This window comes from Gymnodraco acuticeps, unplaced genomic scaffold (assembly GCF_902827175.1).
Source record: "Gymnodraco acuticeps unplaced genomic scaffold, fGymAcu1.1, whole genome shotgun sequence".
NCBI lineage: Eukaryota > Metazoa > Chordata > Actinopteri > Perciformes > Bathydraconidae > Gymnodraco > Gymnodraco acuticeps.
In genome coordinates this window covers 663,319-681,192 of record NW_022990299.1, presented here as the reverse complement: position 1 = coordinate 681,192, position 17,874 = coordinate 663,319, and the positions used below count along the sequence as shown (strand labels likewise).

General features: G+C 44.2%; 1 protein-coding gene across 2 annotated transcripts in view; it reads left to right on the top strand.

The window, feature by feature from the left end:
* nrp1a (neuropilin 1a) overlaps nucleotides 1–17,874 on the top strand; it is a 60,930-nt gene that overhangs the window by 34,480 nt on the left and 8,576 nt on the right. For both annotated transcript variants that reach the window (XM_034222597.1, XM_034222596.1), the window contains exons 8-11: nucleotides 9,038–9,193; nucleotides 11,068–11,212; nucleotides 14,710–15,041; nucleotides 16,309–16,453. In XM_034222597.1, coding sequence (XP_034078488.1) covers nucleotides 9,038–9,193; nucleotides 11,068–11,212; nucleotides 14,710–15,041; nucleotides 16,309–16,453 — 778 coding nt within the window. The remainder of the gene's footprint in view (nucleotides 1–9,037; nucleotides 9,194–11,067; nucleotides 11,213–14,709; nucleotides 15,042–16,308; nucleotides 16,454–17,874) is intronic.

Genomic DNA, 17,874 nt, shown 5'->3' with positions numbered 1-17,874 from the left:
ACGGTAACAGCACTGAAGGCTCCTCGATTTCACTTTTTGTCAGCAGAAATTACAAGTGATCACAATGATTTATTGCCACTTTAGAACCCCCCCACCACCCGCTATAGTATTGATCATATTGAGGATTTGATTTGGCAGTAAAATCTGGATGTGCTCTAATGGGCATGCTGATTTCCCAATACTAATCAGATCAAAACACTGAATGGAGCTCCTCTTATTTCTAATTTCAAAAGCAGCCAATTCTGTGGTTGCCGCATAATTTATGTTTTGCGAATGAGTGCAATGCACTTCTGCCGAGCGCTCTGAACTGAAGCCCAATTATCACAAGTGGTATTAAAAGAGTAGAATTCTTCATTCCTCTTTCATTAAGCCTGTCCGTGGTGCTACAACAAGCTCCGGCCCCCTCGCGGCACGTACAAATCATATCAGTGTGCCGTCAGATGCATAGTAATCAATTCATTATTTATTTCATTATCATTCCCCGACTGCAGTTTGAGGCAGACGGTTTTTTATTATTCATGAAACGCTGCCTTTTCATTCTTGGGCATTTTCCCTCACTCCGCTTTCCTTCTTTTTTTGCTGAACATAATCCAGATTTGTCATCCATTTTAATGCTGCCTCATTCTAATGCACGGAGTAGAGAAGGGCAAGATACTAGAGACTGTGTGCTCTTCTCTGGGTAATTAGATTGGTGTGGTGTGGTTCAGCATTGAGTGCTGGGTTAGCCAGGCCATTAATCAGCTCCTTTGGTGTACACAGAGATGGACAGATGTCCTTTGAGGGGGGTTTGCAGCTTGAGGAGAGAGTAAAGAAAGGCAATAATACTTCAAAACGGACCTTCATTTCATTTGCTCCTTTCAGATCTGTTCCTTTTCACTCCTTTCTTCCTCATTTGCCTTGAAAGAATTCAGGTCCACAGATCTATATCGAGGAAGAAGGAGATTTTCTGCATAGTATCTGCCTGTGTGAGTCATGGCATGACTTTGAAGCTTAAGAGGATGAACTTTATGAACTCAGACTGGCTCCGCAAGGAAAACCTGAATGCCCCATAACATAACACATTCGTCGTTGAGCTGAAGGAAAATGTATTGGTCGCGTCATGGCCTGAAAACTGACAGTTCGTTGTGAACCGTGACAGGGGAAATTGCAAAAAGCTGACCTAGAGTGGAATGGCTTTGTCAAATATCTTGACCGAGAGTCACCCCAGCATCTGAAAGATGCAATAAAACCAAGACTGTGTCTGTCAGGCAGCTGGCATTGATCGCACATACACACAACATTAATAATTTAAACTGTCTTGGAGAGAACCCAACCATCAATACCTGAAAGCCTCTTTATTGAGAACCTCATAATGGCAATATACTGTACAGTACGTTATCCCATATGCTAGCTTGAGTTGATTTTGCTCTCCATATCTATAATTTAGCTGCAAAGCCTCCTGCCATTATCTTTAATCTTCTTGCCAGGATGCATTATCCCTTAATTACCTCTTTGTTATTTATGTATGTATCAGACTGACTATGATGGATTATATTGTTGAACTATAAGAAGAGATGTTTCATTTACTTTTGTCATTTGAGGAATGCTTTCATGTTGCTTGTCTGATAGATTACAGCACTAACATGAGAAAACATGTCAGTGTTTGTTTGCACAATATGGTCCTTTATCTTCTGCATATGGTACATAGAAACATATGTATTTACATTGGACTTTAAAACATTTAGGGGGGACCGTGTAATTCCATAAGGCAAACAACTGTGAAACAAGGGCCACTTAGCAAAGATAACAGGTTGAGTTCCACTGCCTGACCAACCAAACAACCACTAATCACACACTTCCTCCATGAAAACACGGCCCCGGACCCACAGTGGCGTTTTTCTTTTCCACTGCCTCGAATGCAACGTCAGACGCTAAACCGGCGCACTCTGCCATATCCTGCTTTTCTATTCATCCGAATGTGCTTCCAATTACCCCAGGTCAATGAGTTGCAGAAATGCCCCCTTCGTTGAGATTGTCTCTCTCTTCACTTCTGTCCTCGTTCCAGGGCTTACCGCCGCGCCGAGTGATGAGTAATTAGAATATGGACTTGTAATTAACAGCAGCTTCTCAGTTGATGAAGTCTAGCAAGAACTGAGTAGCGTAGGCTGGCATGCGGCTGCCGGTGAGATCATCACCACGTCGTACAAATGGAAACAATGGACGCCGTCTGTGCCTCCATGCCTCGCTCTCAATTGGAAAATCAATGAGAGGATAGAGACACACACTCGAGTGAAGTAGCCCAAAAGTGGGACTAGAAATCGAAGCATGAGCGATGGCATGATGTAATGAAACAAAACTGCTGCATTTGTACCCTGAGAAGAGTTTAGCCGTAATCAGTGTCATTTTCAGTGTCTGCACTATAGACAATACAGCCTTAGAGCTATGGAGTCATCACTGAACAGTCATCTGCAGCTGTGTATCCTGGGGAAGGATCATCATGCGGCTTCCAGACATGACATACCTTTAGGTCGCCCTCCTTTCCTTCCTTATCACTGTGTCTTAGTTTCATAACGGTGACTCAGAGCACTGTCATGTGTGTGTTGCAAGGGTGGGAAATGACCCTGGAGTGAGTCTTAAAAATGATTCAGAGGAAAGGAAACCATAAAAACCACCCTGTTAAAGACTTTCTTCTAAAAGCTGTTTAATCACCCTCATCGTACAACAGTCTATGCACTTGCGTACTTCACACACAATAATCGTTTTATTTCACAACAGTTTAACGCCCTACACATCCCTCTTTGTCTGGAACACAGATGATCGGCGCATGGGAACACATGCATAATTGAATGCCACGAAAGAGGTGTCGGGGGCTAAAAATAAACTGTGATCATGTCAGGTGAATATTGTGATAAATGGGAGGTCGTGAGTGGAGCTCATAGGTCCTGCAGCGTTTGAGTAATACCATTTTCACGAAAGGAGAATTAATTACACTTCCAGGTAATAGAGCTATTTTAGGACTGCAGGTAAAACAAGTGAAATGATTGCTGGTGGTTAGTTTAGAATACTGCATCTGGGTGTTAGAACATATTTCCTTATCCTCATACCAAACTAAAAACAATATAATCAGGTTTTGTACAACCTATAAACACAGGTGACTCGAGGCTCTGCTTGTACTTGATGACTCCAGGCCATCTTTCTTCTAACTATAAGATCCTTTGAGATCCATAAAGAATGTCCAGATGTTTTTTCAGGCCGCTGTCTATGTCTGCTCTTTAACTTTAGGAGCTCTCCCTTCTTCCTCACTCTCGGCATTTCTCTTGTTGTTGTTTTTGGAGTGGGAAAACGAATAAACTCATTCCCTAGAGGCCTCGGTTATTCAGTCAGCAGCCCACACACACACAGATGGGAAGCTACCCCCCCCCCCCCTCCCCTGTGTTGGGGGAAGCAGAAAAATGGATTTAAAAGAAAGCATTTGGTAAACTTCACCCAGAGTACGGATTGCTGCATACAACCTCTTGGCAACTCAATTATAAGCCAATCAAGCAGTGAGAGATAAAGCTTTTGAGCCTTTGCTGTTTCTTCCCCAACCCTATAAACCACATGTCTCCACACTGCACCCACACAACAATGACTAGGCTTTAGCCTTAAATAAATGTCATGTGGACTCGCTGGCTGCAGATCTGAGTCATGCCACAGAGACACAATACACAGTAACGGATAGACCTAATGATCACGCCCACGGCTGCCACAACTGTTGGGAGATAATTGTAAAATGATCTCTTCCAACTTGTACAAACATGTAAACACGTAACTGTCTCTCTGGCGTTGAGTCATTCCCACTTATACACATAAATACGCTTCAATTATGTGGATTTCAGTATGTCGATCTAATTGTATGACTTTAAACGGCTGATGTTACAAGACCGTGCACGACTAATTCTTTTTCTGCCTCTCTGGTTTCATTAGTGTCTGAAACCACTGGAGCTGTGTACGATGGCTGTTGTGAGGTTGGAGCCATCACTTTGCCTCACAACAGGAAGGTAGAGAACACCCAAAACACACACAGGAGTCAAACATATTTTGGACTATTCTGGAGCAGCAGAAACCTCTTTGAGACAAGGACACATAGAATCCCTGCCCACATATCAGCCTGTCGTCGCTTTATGGAAAGATTCTGAGAAGTCTGGGTGATTTCTTACCCTGCCTGGCATGTTTATGGCTCAGAATGTGTGTGCGTGTGTGTGGCCCTCCAGATATAAGTGCACCAGCATGCCCAGAATGCATGGTGTCATCTGTCTATAAGGTGGGCTTCAGTCCAAACACTCACTCTCATAGGAGAAACAATAATATGGAGACACAGGCTTTCTTCTGTTGGATCAGCAAAGTCTCAAAATGCAGCACATCCCCATAGATGCTAGATTAGGAGTCATAATTCACACCTTTCCTCTCAGTGATTACATCACCCATTAAGCATGATTCAGCCTCTCAAGGCTCAATGACAAATAGTTTATCATCCGAGAGTGATATATTTGCCTGAGATCCGCTGTGCACCGCTTGCCATTTCTAAATGTTAGTTATTGGTTTATGCATAGAGGTCAGGTAGGGCTGTCTGTGGCCCTGGGCTAAAAGGAGTCCCACAAGTAATCATTATCATTAGGTTTGTTTTCATTGTAGTCTCTGCGGTGTGGTATGGACTTTGCTTTACATCCAGGCTCCTCTCCCTGACCCTTGTGTTAGCACATGTTGGCCACATTATTCCGCTGCTAACAAGCAGCCATTAATAAATCACGCTTTGCTCATTACCCGGGTCCTGATATCAACCCGCTTGCTGTGAAATTGATCTAGTGTGTGCGCTTCTTCACTTGAGACCCCATGCTTCTGTCCTTCACATCATGCAAGGCATCAGTCAGCGGCTTGTATCCTCTCGCAACCTTCTCCTTTCCTCTCTTTAAAGTTCATCTCTCTTTTCGTCACAGTTTATCTGATGCAACTTTGATCTATGCACATATTCATTATCATTAAATCTGATCGTTGGTGCCAAAAATCTTCAAAAATGTATGATTTTTTTCTTTGCTTAGGAATCTTTACTGTTCTTGGAACCCTAAAATTATTAAACCACAAAAAGTGTTTAAACTCGTCATTAAACTAGCCAATTCACTGCACCCTTTAAAATGTATGTGTAGCGTGGTACAGAGTGAAGTAGCCCTCCACTACACATTTAATTTGAAAGTCTTTTATTTTGTTCTGCAAAGAGCCAAAATATACATATTATTATCACAGTTCGCCACACACACACACCGTGACTTCACTCAAGTGTATGTTTACGTTCTCTGAACGTATTCTCTATACTAACACAGACACAAAATGAACATCTGCATCAACATCCAAACAATAATCATGTCTGTTGCATTGCTATTCCAGACCAGTTTCATCTTGTACATTCAATATCAATTTGTTGCTCCGATATACAGTCAGCCAATCATGTCTACCTAACATTGTCACATTAACCAAATCACTTATGTATCTCTTTTAACTTATTTATTTATCTATTAACTATACACGAGCAGTCCGGGCTCTTTAGACCGGCTCATTGTTCTACTTTCCCGCCTCACGCTCGTTCAAGCTAACAAGGCCACCAGTGCTAACTACTGGCTAGCCATTTTCAGTACGTTACGTTTGCTGAACAAGTAACGTTCATAAACACTACTACATAAAGTCCAACCGGGATCATCAACTCACACATAACATATTCACTCATCAATTACACAATTCCAACTCTCCGTTCTTACCTGCAAAGAGCCAAAATATACATATTATTATCACAGTTCGCCACACACACACACCGTGACTTCACTCAAGTGTATGTTTACGTTCTCTGAACGTATTCACGCGAGACTTCACTTTGTCCCCAACACCGTGTAGCGAACGCGCCCTCTGCTGGTCGGAGTTAGACACTACATTTTCCAACAATAAACCAACCATTCCTTATCAGAAAACACACAGACAATTCTCACCACACTCTGAACATGAGCTGTATTAAATGCAAATCATGTTAAACATGTAATTACTAATAATGTAGGTATATCAACCCACTAATGGCTCTGTATGCCACATATGCCCTTTTAAATAAGTACATAAACTCACCAAAAAAAACTTTCCAGCTGGCCCTGAATGTTGATTAAAGTCATACATCACTCCAACCCTCTTCAAACCGATTTTTCAGCACGCTCAGGTTCTGAAATTGTTTGAGTTTGAACACCAATGAGTGTTCCCAATTAGCCCCGTCACTCATTTCATTCCCAGAGGCTCTTCTTCTCCATTACTCCTAATGAGATCTTTTTCAGAGCAAAATCCCAAGGCCAAGTCCTCCGATTAGACCTTTTTTTTATGTAAGCCTTTTCAGTAAGCCGCATGGCCATTGGTCCAGATTGTAAATGAGTCTGGCTGGCTATTTGAACACAGATGTTATAGAAACCTGCCTGGGCTAATAAACACCGGCACAGGCCTCGCTGCCATCCGCTATGCTTTCCTCATCCAGAGCTGGCACATATGGCCGCGGAGAGGAATTCAGCTCCTGCGTTATTAAATGAGAACCGTCTGAAGCTGATGGGATTTGATTTTGTCTCTATTTTTGGACCCAAAATAAATCTGGGACTTACTGTATAAGCCCCTTGAGCCCGCAGACAGGAACAAAAGTATTCCGTCTCTATATGTGACTGTTTTTTTTGTTAGTCTCCAACCATCCAAATCCTATGAGTAGCCAGGAGAGAGCGAGAGAATAGCATGGTGGAACCTCATTTATTACTCCCATCTGTTTATGTATTTTTTACTCGTGGATGTGAATTTGAGGCGCACGAATGACCAGCGCTCTGTGGCATGCAGATGTTCCGTTCCTGCTCTTTAGCGTCGAGTCATTAAGTGTGGTTCATACTGTATATAAGGTTGGCAGACAATGCTAGCTGGCTCTGGACGTATGGTTTTTAGCATGCCAGAGCTCGATGGAGACTTTTCAACGCTGTTCGCCCTGGCTTTGATTTTCTCGTTCATTCTTACACACCCTTGCACATGCACACAGCCAATATCTCCTCAGTAATCTACTCAAGACTCTGGTCACCATTCCATCTCACGCCAACATCAAAGGGTCTCGTCTCTCATCGTGGTCTGGAAAAACCTGCTCCAACGCTGCTTCCTGCCTCGATTCCACGTTTCAACGGCGGCTGCACGAACCACCATTACTCCTCATTAACGTCAGCTCGTCCTGTCAGAGACGCTGTTAATGCTTGTTAAAAATAAGCGTGCTGCTTCAAGACTGAAGAGTTAGCAATCTTTTTTTAAAGCCTTTCAGTTTCACACTACTCTCCTTCTCCTCCGTTATGGATGAAGGGGTTGTACGGTGGGGTTAAGTAGACACCACAGAGGTCATAAGGAGAGCATTTGTTATCACTGGTGGCTGAAAAATTCCTTGCGTGTCCGAGAACTAAGGAAAGCTGACCTCTCCTGCAGGCTGCCTGTAAGTCTCGGTGAAGTTAGGAAACGTTAACATCATCAAAAGGCTATTCTTAACACAGTAACAGAAGCCAGAGTGACATATAGAGGACCGTGTGTGCATGTTTTCTCTCTTCCCTAGCAGTGATGCTCATGGTTGACAGACAGACACAGGTCTGATGCAAACCAGTGACTTTCTCTGCCCAGCATGAGCATACACACACATTCAAATATATACATGAATCTACAGAACAGACACAGGCTCACGTGCCTCTCTGACCCAAACGCCTCTGGCTTTCTCCCTGTGAGAGTACAATAGCCGTCCAGTAATGCACAGCCGTTCATGATTACTTTATAAAGCCCTGCATATATTGAAGGCACAATGTTTGATATTCAATCTGTATCTCTCTTTCCTCCTGGCCAATTTTGATAATGTGATTGCAGCAGACCTCGCTCTATTCAACATTCACTTGTATCCAATAAGCCCTTGTCTCCCATCTCAGGAAATTAAGTTGTCATCCTCTTTCATTAATGTGAATATCATTTCATTGCTGTTTATTGAATTCCAGGTAACAGAGTATGGCCAGAGGTGATTTTAATAGTGGGGTTTTATTTTTAAATATCTAACGTGTCACTACATTATTAATACACACGATGCATTAAAAGCCCTTTTTTATTAAAATGATTTAGGGTCTATATTCCAGCTGAACGTGCTCCAGTTAAAGGGGCCCTATTATGTTTATAATCACGTACAATGTGTTGGAGCACTAGCCAATAGAAGCGCACATGTAACATAGTGATGTCACTATGTTTTGGAAGTAAACAAAGGAATAAATTCCTAAATTCTCCCACACCACTCCGCTCCTCCGCTCCCTTCACTGGCTTCCGGTAACTGCTAGAATCCACTTCAAGACACTGGTACTTGCTTACCATGCTGCGAATGGATCTGGCCCTTCCTACATCCAGGACATGGTTAAACCGTACACTCCAGCGCGTGCACTACGCTCTGCATCAGCCAAACGACTCGTTGCGCCCTCGCTGCGAGGGGGACCCAAGTTCCCATCGGCGAAAACACGTGGGTTTGCTGTCCTGGCTCCAAGATGGTGGAATGAGCTCCCCATTGACATCAGGACGGCAGATAGCTTGCACATCTTCCGGCGCAAACTGAAAACTCATCTCTTTCAACTCCACTTCGAGCGTTAGAACTATTAACGAAGCACTTTTATACTAATAAAGGACTGGCTTACCTAAAGCCAGTTGAGTAGCACTTGAAATGTTTGGCTCTATGAAACCTGATGTACTTATATGATTCTGTTTTCTTCAAGGTTGTGTCTTCCTGGTCGAATGTACTTATTGTAAGTCGCTTTGGATAAAAGCGTCAGCTAAATGCAATGTAATGTAATGAATACAATCGAGGCGTTTCAGCCTGGGGGGTAATGCGTGGGAGAAAAGCATAATAGGCCCCCATTTAACATTCTCCTAAACATTTAAAGAGAAAATATTGTCTTGTCTTGCCCTTTGGAAAATGTTCAGCAGTGTTTCTTACGTGTCCTTCTTTCTTCACCCTCCACAGGTGGACCTTGGGTTCTTGCGGTTCGTCTCGGCCATAGGTACACAGGGCGCCGTTTCCCAGGAGACGCACAAAATTTACTTTGTCAAATCCTACAAAGTGGACGTCAGCTCCAATGGAGAGGACTGGATCACTTTGAAGGAAGGCTCCAAACAAAAGGTAAGATACTTTATTACTGTTTATCCTCAAGTAATGAATAAAGAAAGTGAAATGATGGGGAAAAGTAAAGCTCGTAAAAACGTTTCTAAATATGGTCGCACCCCTAGCTCTACATGACAGTGGACTAGTTATAACGATTATGTATGCTTCTGCCACCATCATAAAGTCACTGCTTCACATTGTTGCCACTTGAAATATCCTATCTTGCTTAAGTAGTCTGCTGTCTTGAATTGTGGTGCTCTATTTTGAGTTGCCTTTAGGCTCATCAAAAGGGGGAATACCCAGCTATATGTACTTGAGTCTCTGTCTCCCAACATGCAATTATACACTTTCCACTGTTTGGTAATATATCCACCACCGTCTACATAAGTGGATAGTATTTCCAGCACAGACTAATGCAGAACTGCAGTAGCCATAGGGAGGATTATGTAAGGAATGTAGCCTCTGTTTCATGTCAGGCACCCGTCAACTTGTCGTTAAAGAAGCAGGGATGACAAAAGACTTGACAAACAAGAGTTAAATGGATAGAGGGAAAGAGGAGAGGCTGTCATGTTTGAGCAGCTGGTTGAGAGGGAAAAGAAGAGGGAACGAGGGAGGGATGGCATGCCTGACCGGAGAGCCACAGGCTGTAACCATCGATTGCTGATCGGAACAGGTTTTCTCCATCTGGAGGCAAACAACCCTCCGTTGTGGGTGTACCAAGGGTCATGGAGACATGTGTGTGATGTGTAAATACGACAAGGAATTTTGGATTGAAAGACAGCGAAGCCGCAAGTGGAACAATAAAAGTTCTCAACAGCGAAAGAACATCCAAACAAGCGTGTTTGTGTCTCTCAGTACACATGGCCCCGGGCTTGATTATTTTATGGTCTCTCCAGAGTACACAGTCCCTTCTGTAAAGTGGTGGCTTAAAGGTGCCATGGTAAGCCAGGCCTGTGTTTTTCCGGACTCTAAAGTGCTTTTGTGTGGAGGGGCACCATTTGCTACATGCTGAGCCTGCAGTTTGGCGTCCCAGCGCCGGAGAAAGCCACTTTATACAGTTAGCGAGTGCAGAGGAGAGTCATCGTGACATTTAGGAGAGTGGATGACTTTGTTGCAGTCCCTTAGTGACAGGTATCGCTCAGGGACTGAGTTGCAGACATGTAGGAAGGCTGTATGGACTAATGGATCAGCCATGGTGCGGTTTTAGTCCATCCTAGATTAGCGGAACTGCTTCCTTTCTCTCCGCCTGTCCATCTTGCTCCTCTCAGCTGGACTCCCCTTTGCCCCATTGCTACTCCGTTGAGGGAGGTCAGGAGGTCATATGGTCAGTGGTGTGATTCAATTACGCAGAATGCACTGTGACAGACTTCGGGGAGTTGTTTTGCTGGGTGGCCGGCCTCTTCGTATGGTGCTAGTAAACTGTCATCAGACCCCAGGGGAGAACAGTGGCATCTCTGACCTTTAAACAAGACACTGCAGTAAAACGTCCACCAAATGTGGAACTGAAGGACAGAAAAAGGGCATCTTGAGCCAATCTGGTCTTGTCAGTGTTATACACATAGCCTCAGGTTTCACAGCCACATGCCACAACCTGTTTTTGCTACATATGGCGCAGGAGGTCAATTTCAGGGGTGATGGGTGAATCAGTTTCATCTGTCTTACATGTGTGTCACGTATGTATAAACACAGCATAGCAAAATTGTAAAGATTGTCATTTTAAATATTCTAATGCTACATTTGACAAAACTTGCAGCATTTAATCAAAAAAGCAATATTTTTCTGCCTTCATGCTCCATTTCTTTATTCAATGCAGCCAAGGTCTCAGATGAACTTCCACCCAGCATCTCAACTCAACATGTCAATAATTGACTCTCCTTCCGCCTTTATCACAGGTTTTCCAAGGCAACACCAACCCAACAGACGTTACCAAGACAATGCTGCCCAAACCCACGCTGACGCGCTTCCTGCGGGTCCGTCCCGTTACCTGGGAAACAGGCATCGCACTGCGCTTCGAGGTGTATGGGTGTAAGATATCAGGTAGGTGCAACTGAGATCCCTGCTGATCTGCATACACACATTCACAAATACACACACAACCACAAACATGGAAACATACTCCCTTAAATGCATACTGGCTCTTCGAAAATAAAAACTCTGAATACAGTTAAGTAGCAATATCCTTTTGTTCAGTTTTAGTATCAACAAGACAACAAAATGTCAAAGTATGTCATTAATAGTGCGTTGTTTGGTTCACAATGGTCCTATTGATTTAAAATTACAAGAAATTGCTTTCTTATGCATGAAAATTAGATTAATGTACGTTTTTATGTGTTTTCCCAGACTTCAACACAGCAATGCATTATACTGCTTATAATCTAATTACAATGAACAGATTCAAAAGCCATAATCAGATGAGTCCACTGACTCGATTTAGTATCTCTCCACATGCCCCGGTGTGAGTTTCACTCCCTTGTCTGGCCCCAGTTGCACAAACACCTTGCTTTTGCCAGGTGTTGGATGCAGCTCTATTTCTGTGAGAGTCCTGCTCTAAGGCTAAAGCTAGCTGTTGCATAATAGACGAGTGGCACACAAAGGAGGATTACCTATTTATGTTACCCCATGTTTAGATGTACCTCATTTATAATGAATGGAGCCAACAGCTGCTAGGCAGAGAGAGCCGGAGCAGGGTGGGATGCATACGGTCCCTTCCCTCCTGCTGGGCCCCTCTCAGCCTCCTCTTTAGCCACAGCCTGTCTTTTGCTTACAGAGCTTTGATTTTGTTAAAGCTTCTCTTATCTTTGCTCGTTGATGCTATTTTAATGAGTGGTGTATGTGTGTGACTGACTTTCATATGGTTTCAGCACATCTGTGTGCATCTCTATGGGTTTATGAGCATGTGTATTGAATATGAATTAGTGCTGTGTGTTTTGTATAGAATAGGGAGTATATCTTACAAGGACAAAAAAACAACAACATGTTATTAGTGTTGTTAGTTCAGCATTAATCCTTGGATTACAGTTTGGGTCCGGATTAATTGTAGCCTGCCGAACATGCTTTTATGAACGTTTTTTATGTTTATATGGAGTTATGCATTACATATGTGAGGCGTTTCATGTGACAGCCGAGGGCATTGTGGGTACAGCAGGGTTACAGCTGGGGCGTGTGTCTCGGGCGCTCAACCAAACCGCTGTACAGCGTAAACACATCACAGGACCGTAGTCACCACAGGGCCTCCGTAAGGACGTAAGCACCTCTGGGTGCTATGAAGTCACTGCCAGCTCCACTGCACGCAGGCAGCGCTGAAGGAGAGAGAAACTGCACAAACTCAGTGACTCACTGTACCTTAAGTTATGATACTTAGTGAAAACTTTTGTTGAAAGATTTTTTACTTTTTGAGTACACCTCCACCTTTCCTGAAAAATATATACAGTGCACCAAAATGTGAGATATACTGTATGGAGCTATACGAAAGTATGCATTTTTTCCAAGTACCCAACCACAACTTTAGATATCATGACCATAATTCAGACATCTGATTAGAGGAGGAGATGCGCCCAGAATGTTGCAAGATGTTTTCCACTAAATCATCATGGTCGCGTGCCTCTGCCGATAAAAACATCTACTCGTTAATAAAAAGATCCACCGCCCTGTTGTTTGTAAATATGCCCTGGTGTATAAATATCTCTGATGAACCACTGATGCTCCACCCAAACCCTAAATGTTGGCCACACTGCCGTGTATCGCCATCTACACACTTACAGTCCACACACACATGTTTGTTCCTCAGGGTGTGTCATTGCGTGCCTGCCATCTCTGATGCTTCTGGGATCGCAGCTGAAGTCGATTAGGATCTCCAGATAACCCGGGGAGTTCACCCAAGTGTCTAAACTCAGATCAGACACACAATCACACACATTTACCTTACTCTCATATCCTCCCACTTCAAAGGCAATCCGCTTTCTGCTCAACCAGAGGCTATGACCAGTCTCAAATAGATTTTGGCCAAAGATTAAAGAAAGAAGGTAGTAAAACCCATAAAAAACATCAAGAGGCCTCCACATCGTCAGGGGTTTCTTCCTTGAGCTCTAGAATGCAGGACCCGAGATTTGTCTCATGGGTCTGCGTAGGAGCTGTTTTGGATAACCAGAGAAAAATCTGAATGAAGCCTTGTTCTCCCAAGTTTTCACTCTTTTTTTCCCAGATGCAGCTATGCTATGAGTCCTTCAGTGGTACAGTGCACACTGTCTCATACAGACCCAAAGGATGTAATAATGGCCGGATTTATCCCTCCGTGGGAGCCAGATAGTAAATATTTTATTGCAGTCAGGTCCCTGACTCAGTGTCTTGGGATAAATTGTAAGGAAGACACAGAAAGGAAGATTAACCACCAAAACAAGTATCAGAACATTAGCAATTACATAAAGTTTGTGAGTTTCATCCAATTCTACTTGGATTCAAAATTCACTTTTACACTCACAAAACCTATAACGTTTTACAGTTTGTTCTAGTACTACTGAATTTAACATTAAGGTGTATTAATAGATTGTGTGCCAAAAAATAAACCAGACACAATTCGCTTTGTCAAAATTATCAAATGTCAAAACTTGAAAAGGCACATTTAATTGTTGTTTGTTTTTGATGGGGACGTATGGAGCCTTAAACGCACAAACAAATGGTACATTGCAAATGAATGCTGTGTTGATCAGGTTTCTTAATTAAATCTGTCCAAGTTCACATGTAGACATGTTGTTATTTATGAACGTTTCATGACACTGGAAATCTGTGTTGGTGACAACATGTGGAAATTGCCAAAACAAAATTCCTGGTTTAAACATGCAAATACTTTCCAGCGGTTGGTTGCCTGCTCGGCTTTTGATATTGAGGTATGGCATCAAGATATAAGATGAGAAGGAATACGAAAACAGCTGCCTTCTTTTTTTAAACGAATGGGAAACACATCCAAAGATGCTTAAACCTACAGAGAATAGGCTAGGGTAAGATCAGAGAAGTAGAGAAGAAAAACTTTGAAAATGTGGACAGGAAACAACACTGTGTCGCACAGATGTTGACAGCTGTGGAGCAGAAGGTAGATGAGTGCAGCAGCAGATAAAACAGAGGGAGAATGTGTGTTTATGTGTTTGTATATGTGAGTCTATAGAGGAAGGAGGGGGTGGATAAGGTGGTGAAACGAACAAGCACTCCCAGAATGCAGGACGTGGAAGCACCAACCGAGAGGAGGGTTTTAATTGGCTGCCTGGAGACAAGCGCTTCAGGCAGAGGTATTAGTATGCATGAGATCTGCAGACAGAGAAAATGAGAATAGAGGGAGAGATCACAGCAACATCACAAAGAGTTTGGGGAATTGTCCTCTTCACTTGGTGTTTCACTATTTCTGTTGAACCTCAAACTCACCAAAGAAGACTTGTGGAATGGTAAATGATGTCGAAAATAGGCCTTTAGGTATTGGTCAAGTCTTTTGTTGCACATCATCTCTGCCAAGCTCACCTACTTTTGCTTTGCTTTTGTCTTTTTAGAGTACCCATGTTCGGGCATGTTGGGCATGGTATCAGGATTGATCACGGACAGCCAGATCACTGCCTCCTCCCATACGGACCGGAGCTGGGTGCCAGAGAACGCCCGCCTGTTAACCAGCAGGACGGGGTGGACCCTGCTGCCCCAGCCCCAGCCCTTCACCAGCGAATGGCTGCAGGTGGATCTCGGCGATGAGAAGCTGGTGAAAGGGATGATCATCCAGGGAGGGAAGCACCGTGAGAACAAAGTCTTCATGAAGAGGTTCCGCATCGGCTACAGCAACAATGGCTCCGACTGGAGGATGGTGTTGGACAGCAGTGGCAACAAGCCAAAGGTGAGAGTGTTTCTAGGCATGTATTATGACGATCATGCTGTTGAACTCTGATACATTTTCAAATCAGAAGCATAGCCCTAACCAAAGAACACGTAATGCTTACTTTGTTTGATACAAGTTATAGTTTGATTTGTAACAGAAACACAACATTGTGATATGATTTAAATACATATCTCTGAAAAAATAAATCTCAGCCACATCCGCTCATCGATTCCGATTATGACGCATTCAGTCTAGCATTGCGCCTGGCAGTTGTTAGTCATACAGAAGTCGTTGCTAGTCAATTTCAGCAGTGCTTTGAATCACATTAGGATAAGCATCTCAAGTCTCTCGGAGCCTTTTCCCAGTTCTCTCTTTCCCTGCTTTGTATTCCGCCCGACACACACCGTTCAACCCTTTCAATGGATAGTGAAACCTCTCCAGAGACGAAGGAGGGGTGAAGGGAGCCGGGGGGGGGGGGGAGAAACAGTGGAGGAAAAAAGAAGACGAGAGGGAGGAAAGAACGCCGCAACGTAGAGAAGTGACCCAAGATTTATCTGCCAGCGTCACAGCACGCATGGAAGACACACGCCAACACTTTCCTCTATGCATACACACGCCAACACATAGAGAATCGGTCACGACGAGCACATATACAACCACACACACCTCCAAGGAGACCTGCAACAGCCCGTCCCCAATTACAAGCGTCCCTGACAGGGCATAAATCTGATCCAGATGGGCTGATGGTTGATTTATGAAGGGACTAAGGAGGATCCATATCCCCCCTGTCCTAGTTAGCCTCCTCTCTCCCCTCGCCTGAGAGGTTCCAGCGTCTAAGGTGCACCAGGCTCTTTTCAGGTGATCACACACATTAATCCACTTCCATCAGTCCCTTATCTCCTCTACTTTTGCATCCCACCTCTTTTCCCCTCATTTATTCCTTTTTCTTGAGGAATATCTGAGGCAGAGTTGAAAGAGCCAGGGGTTCCTTTGACAGACTTGTTTGCCATGCTGTGCCACTGCCCCCCCCCCCCCCCTGCTTCACTTGCCTAAGCCATGCCTTAGATGTCAGCAAGATAAGACAGAGCTGGTCACCTACTGTTCTTCCTTGCCACGTACCAAGCACATGCCGCCCTGCCTCTGGTATTCAGGAGGCAGGGATAAGTCTGCCTTGGGGTATCTGCATTTGAAGAGCTGTATCTGTCAAAGGCCCAGCATTTTCTTTTACTCACTCTTTTTCTCTTTGTCTCCATCCCTTCCACCTTTCTCTTCTTTTCGATGCCAGATATTTGAAGGGAATAGCAACTACGACACTCCTGAGCTGAGGACGGTGGAGGCCCTGACGACTCGTTTCATCAGAATTTACCCAGAGAGGGCCACTCCTGCTGGCATGGGCCTACGGCTCGAGCTCCTGGGCTGCGAGATTGAAGGTAAACTAGAACTTGTATTAAAGGTCCCATGTCATGGCCATTTCTACTGATCATAATTCCATTGTTGAGGTATACTAGAATAGATTTATATTGTGCAATTTTCCAAACTCACATTGGTTTCTCATACAGCATCTCTGTATAGTATGTGTATTCACTCTGTCCTACACGGCTTGTTGGAGCTCCCCCCCCCCCCTCCCTGTGAGCCCACTGTGCTCTGATTGGTCAGCTCGCCCACTCTGTTCTGATGAGTCCACCACCATTACAGCGGAACATCAGTGATTATGTGTCACAATGGCGTTAGCAACTAGGAAATGACACCAGTAATGACAAACAGGTGAGAATGCTGCGTGGGGTCTGGGTGGCGTGTTGGCGGGACATTGCGCGGCTCGCTGCTGCGAGGAGCGGACAGTTTGAGCTGGGTTCATTTCCTGCTTGCTGCGTGGGGTCTGCGAGACAGCGAGACATCGCGAATGGACGCTGGAAGGTGTGTGGGGGGGGTGCTGAGGAGGCTGCAGCACCCCCATCTGCGAAGCTCCACTAGCACCCGCACCCCCAAACGCGGCGGACCTACAATGTAAGGCTCCACTAGCACACCCCCCCCAGCGCGTCACAGTTTCGCCGCTGTGTGTGTGTGTGTGTGTGTGTGTGTGTGTGTGTGTGTGTGTGTGTGTGTGTGTGTGTGTGTGTGTGTGTGTGTGTGTGTGTGTGTGTGTGGTGTGTGTGTGTGTGTGTGTGTGTGGTGTGTGTGTGTGTGTGTGTGTGTGTGTGTGTGTGTGTGTGTGAGGAGCTCCACAGATTGGTCCATTTGGACTATCTATAATATCCTTAAAGATTTGGTGCAAAAGATGCAAAGAAGAGATGTTTTTTTCCTACCCATTTCTACCATTGGTGCTTATTTCTCCACCAGCAGTCATGTTGTTTGAACTAATGTTGGTAATATTACTGGCCAGGATTACACTTTTTTTTAATGGTGATGACATTTCAAACACCTTTCACCATGGCAATGGAATGTTATCTCCTGGTGCTGACATTTCCAGACATAATTCTCATTTTCTACCCGCAATGACAGCCTTACCTTGACTCAGAGCGTTTGTTCAGACATGTGTTAGTATCTGACATTGACGCACACGCAGGTTAGCCATCTATCATCAGAGCTAATGACAAGTAGCTTTCGCCTCATGTCTGGGTTATTTAAAGATGTGGCAGGTCCCAGTGTTGAGCCAACAGCTGTTCAGCCCCTGCTCTTTATCCCTACAAGGGACAGTTGTCTTGTCTTCTTGTTACATCAAGGTTACCGCCATAGCTAGCCACTTCTAGAGGGTATCAAATGAAAGCCCACCTGGCCTGGTAGGATTATTGCAACAAGGCCCGCATCGCACTCTTCCCAACCCCTGCATGTCTTGCTTCTTTCAAAGGACCGC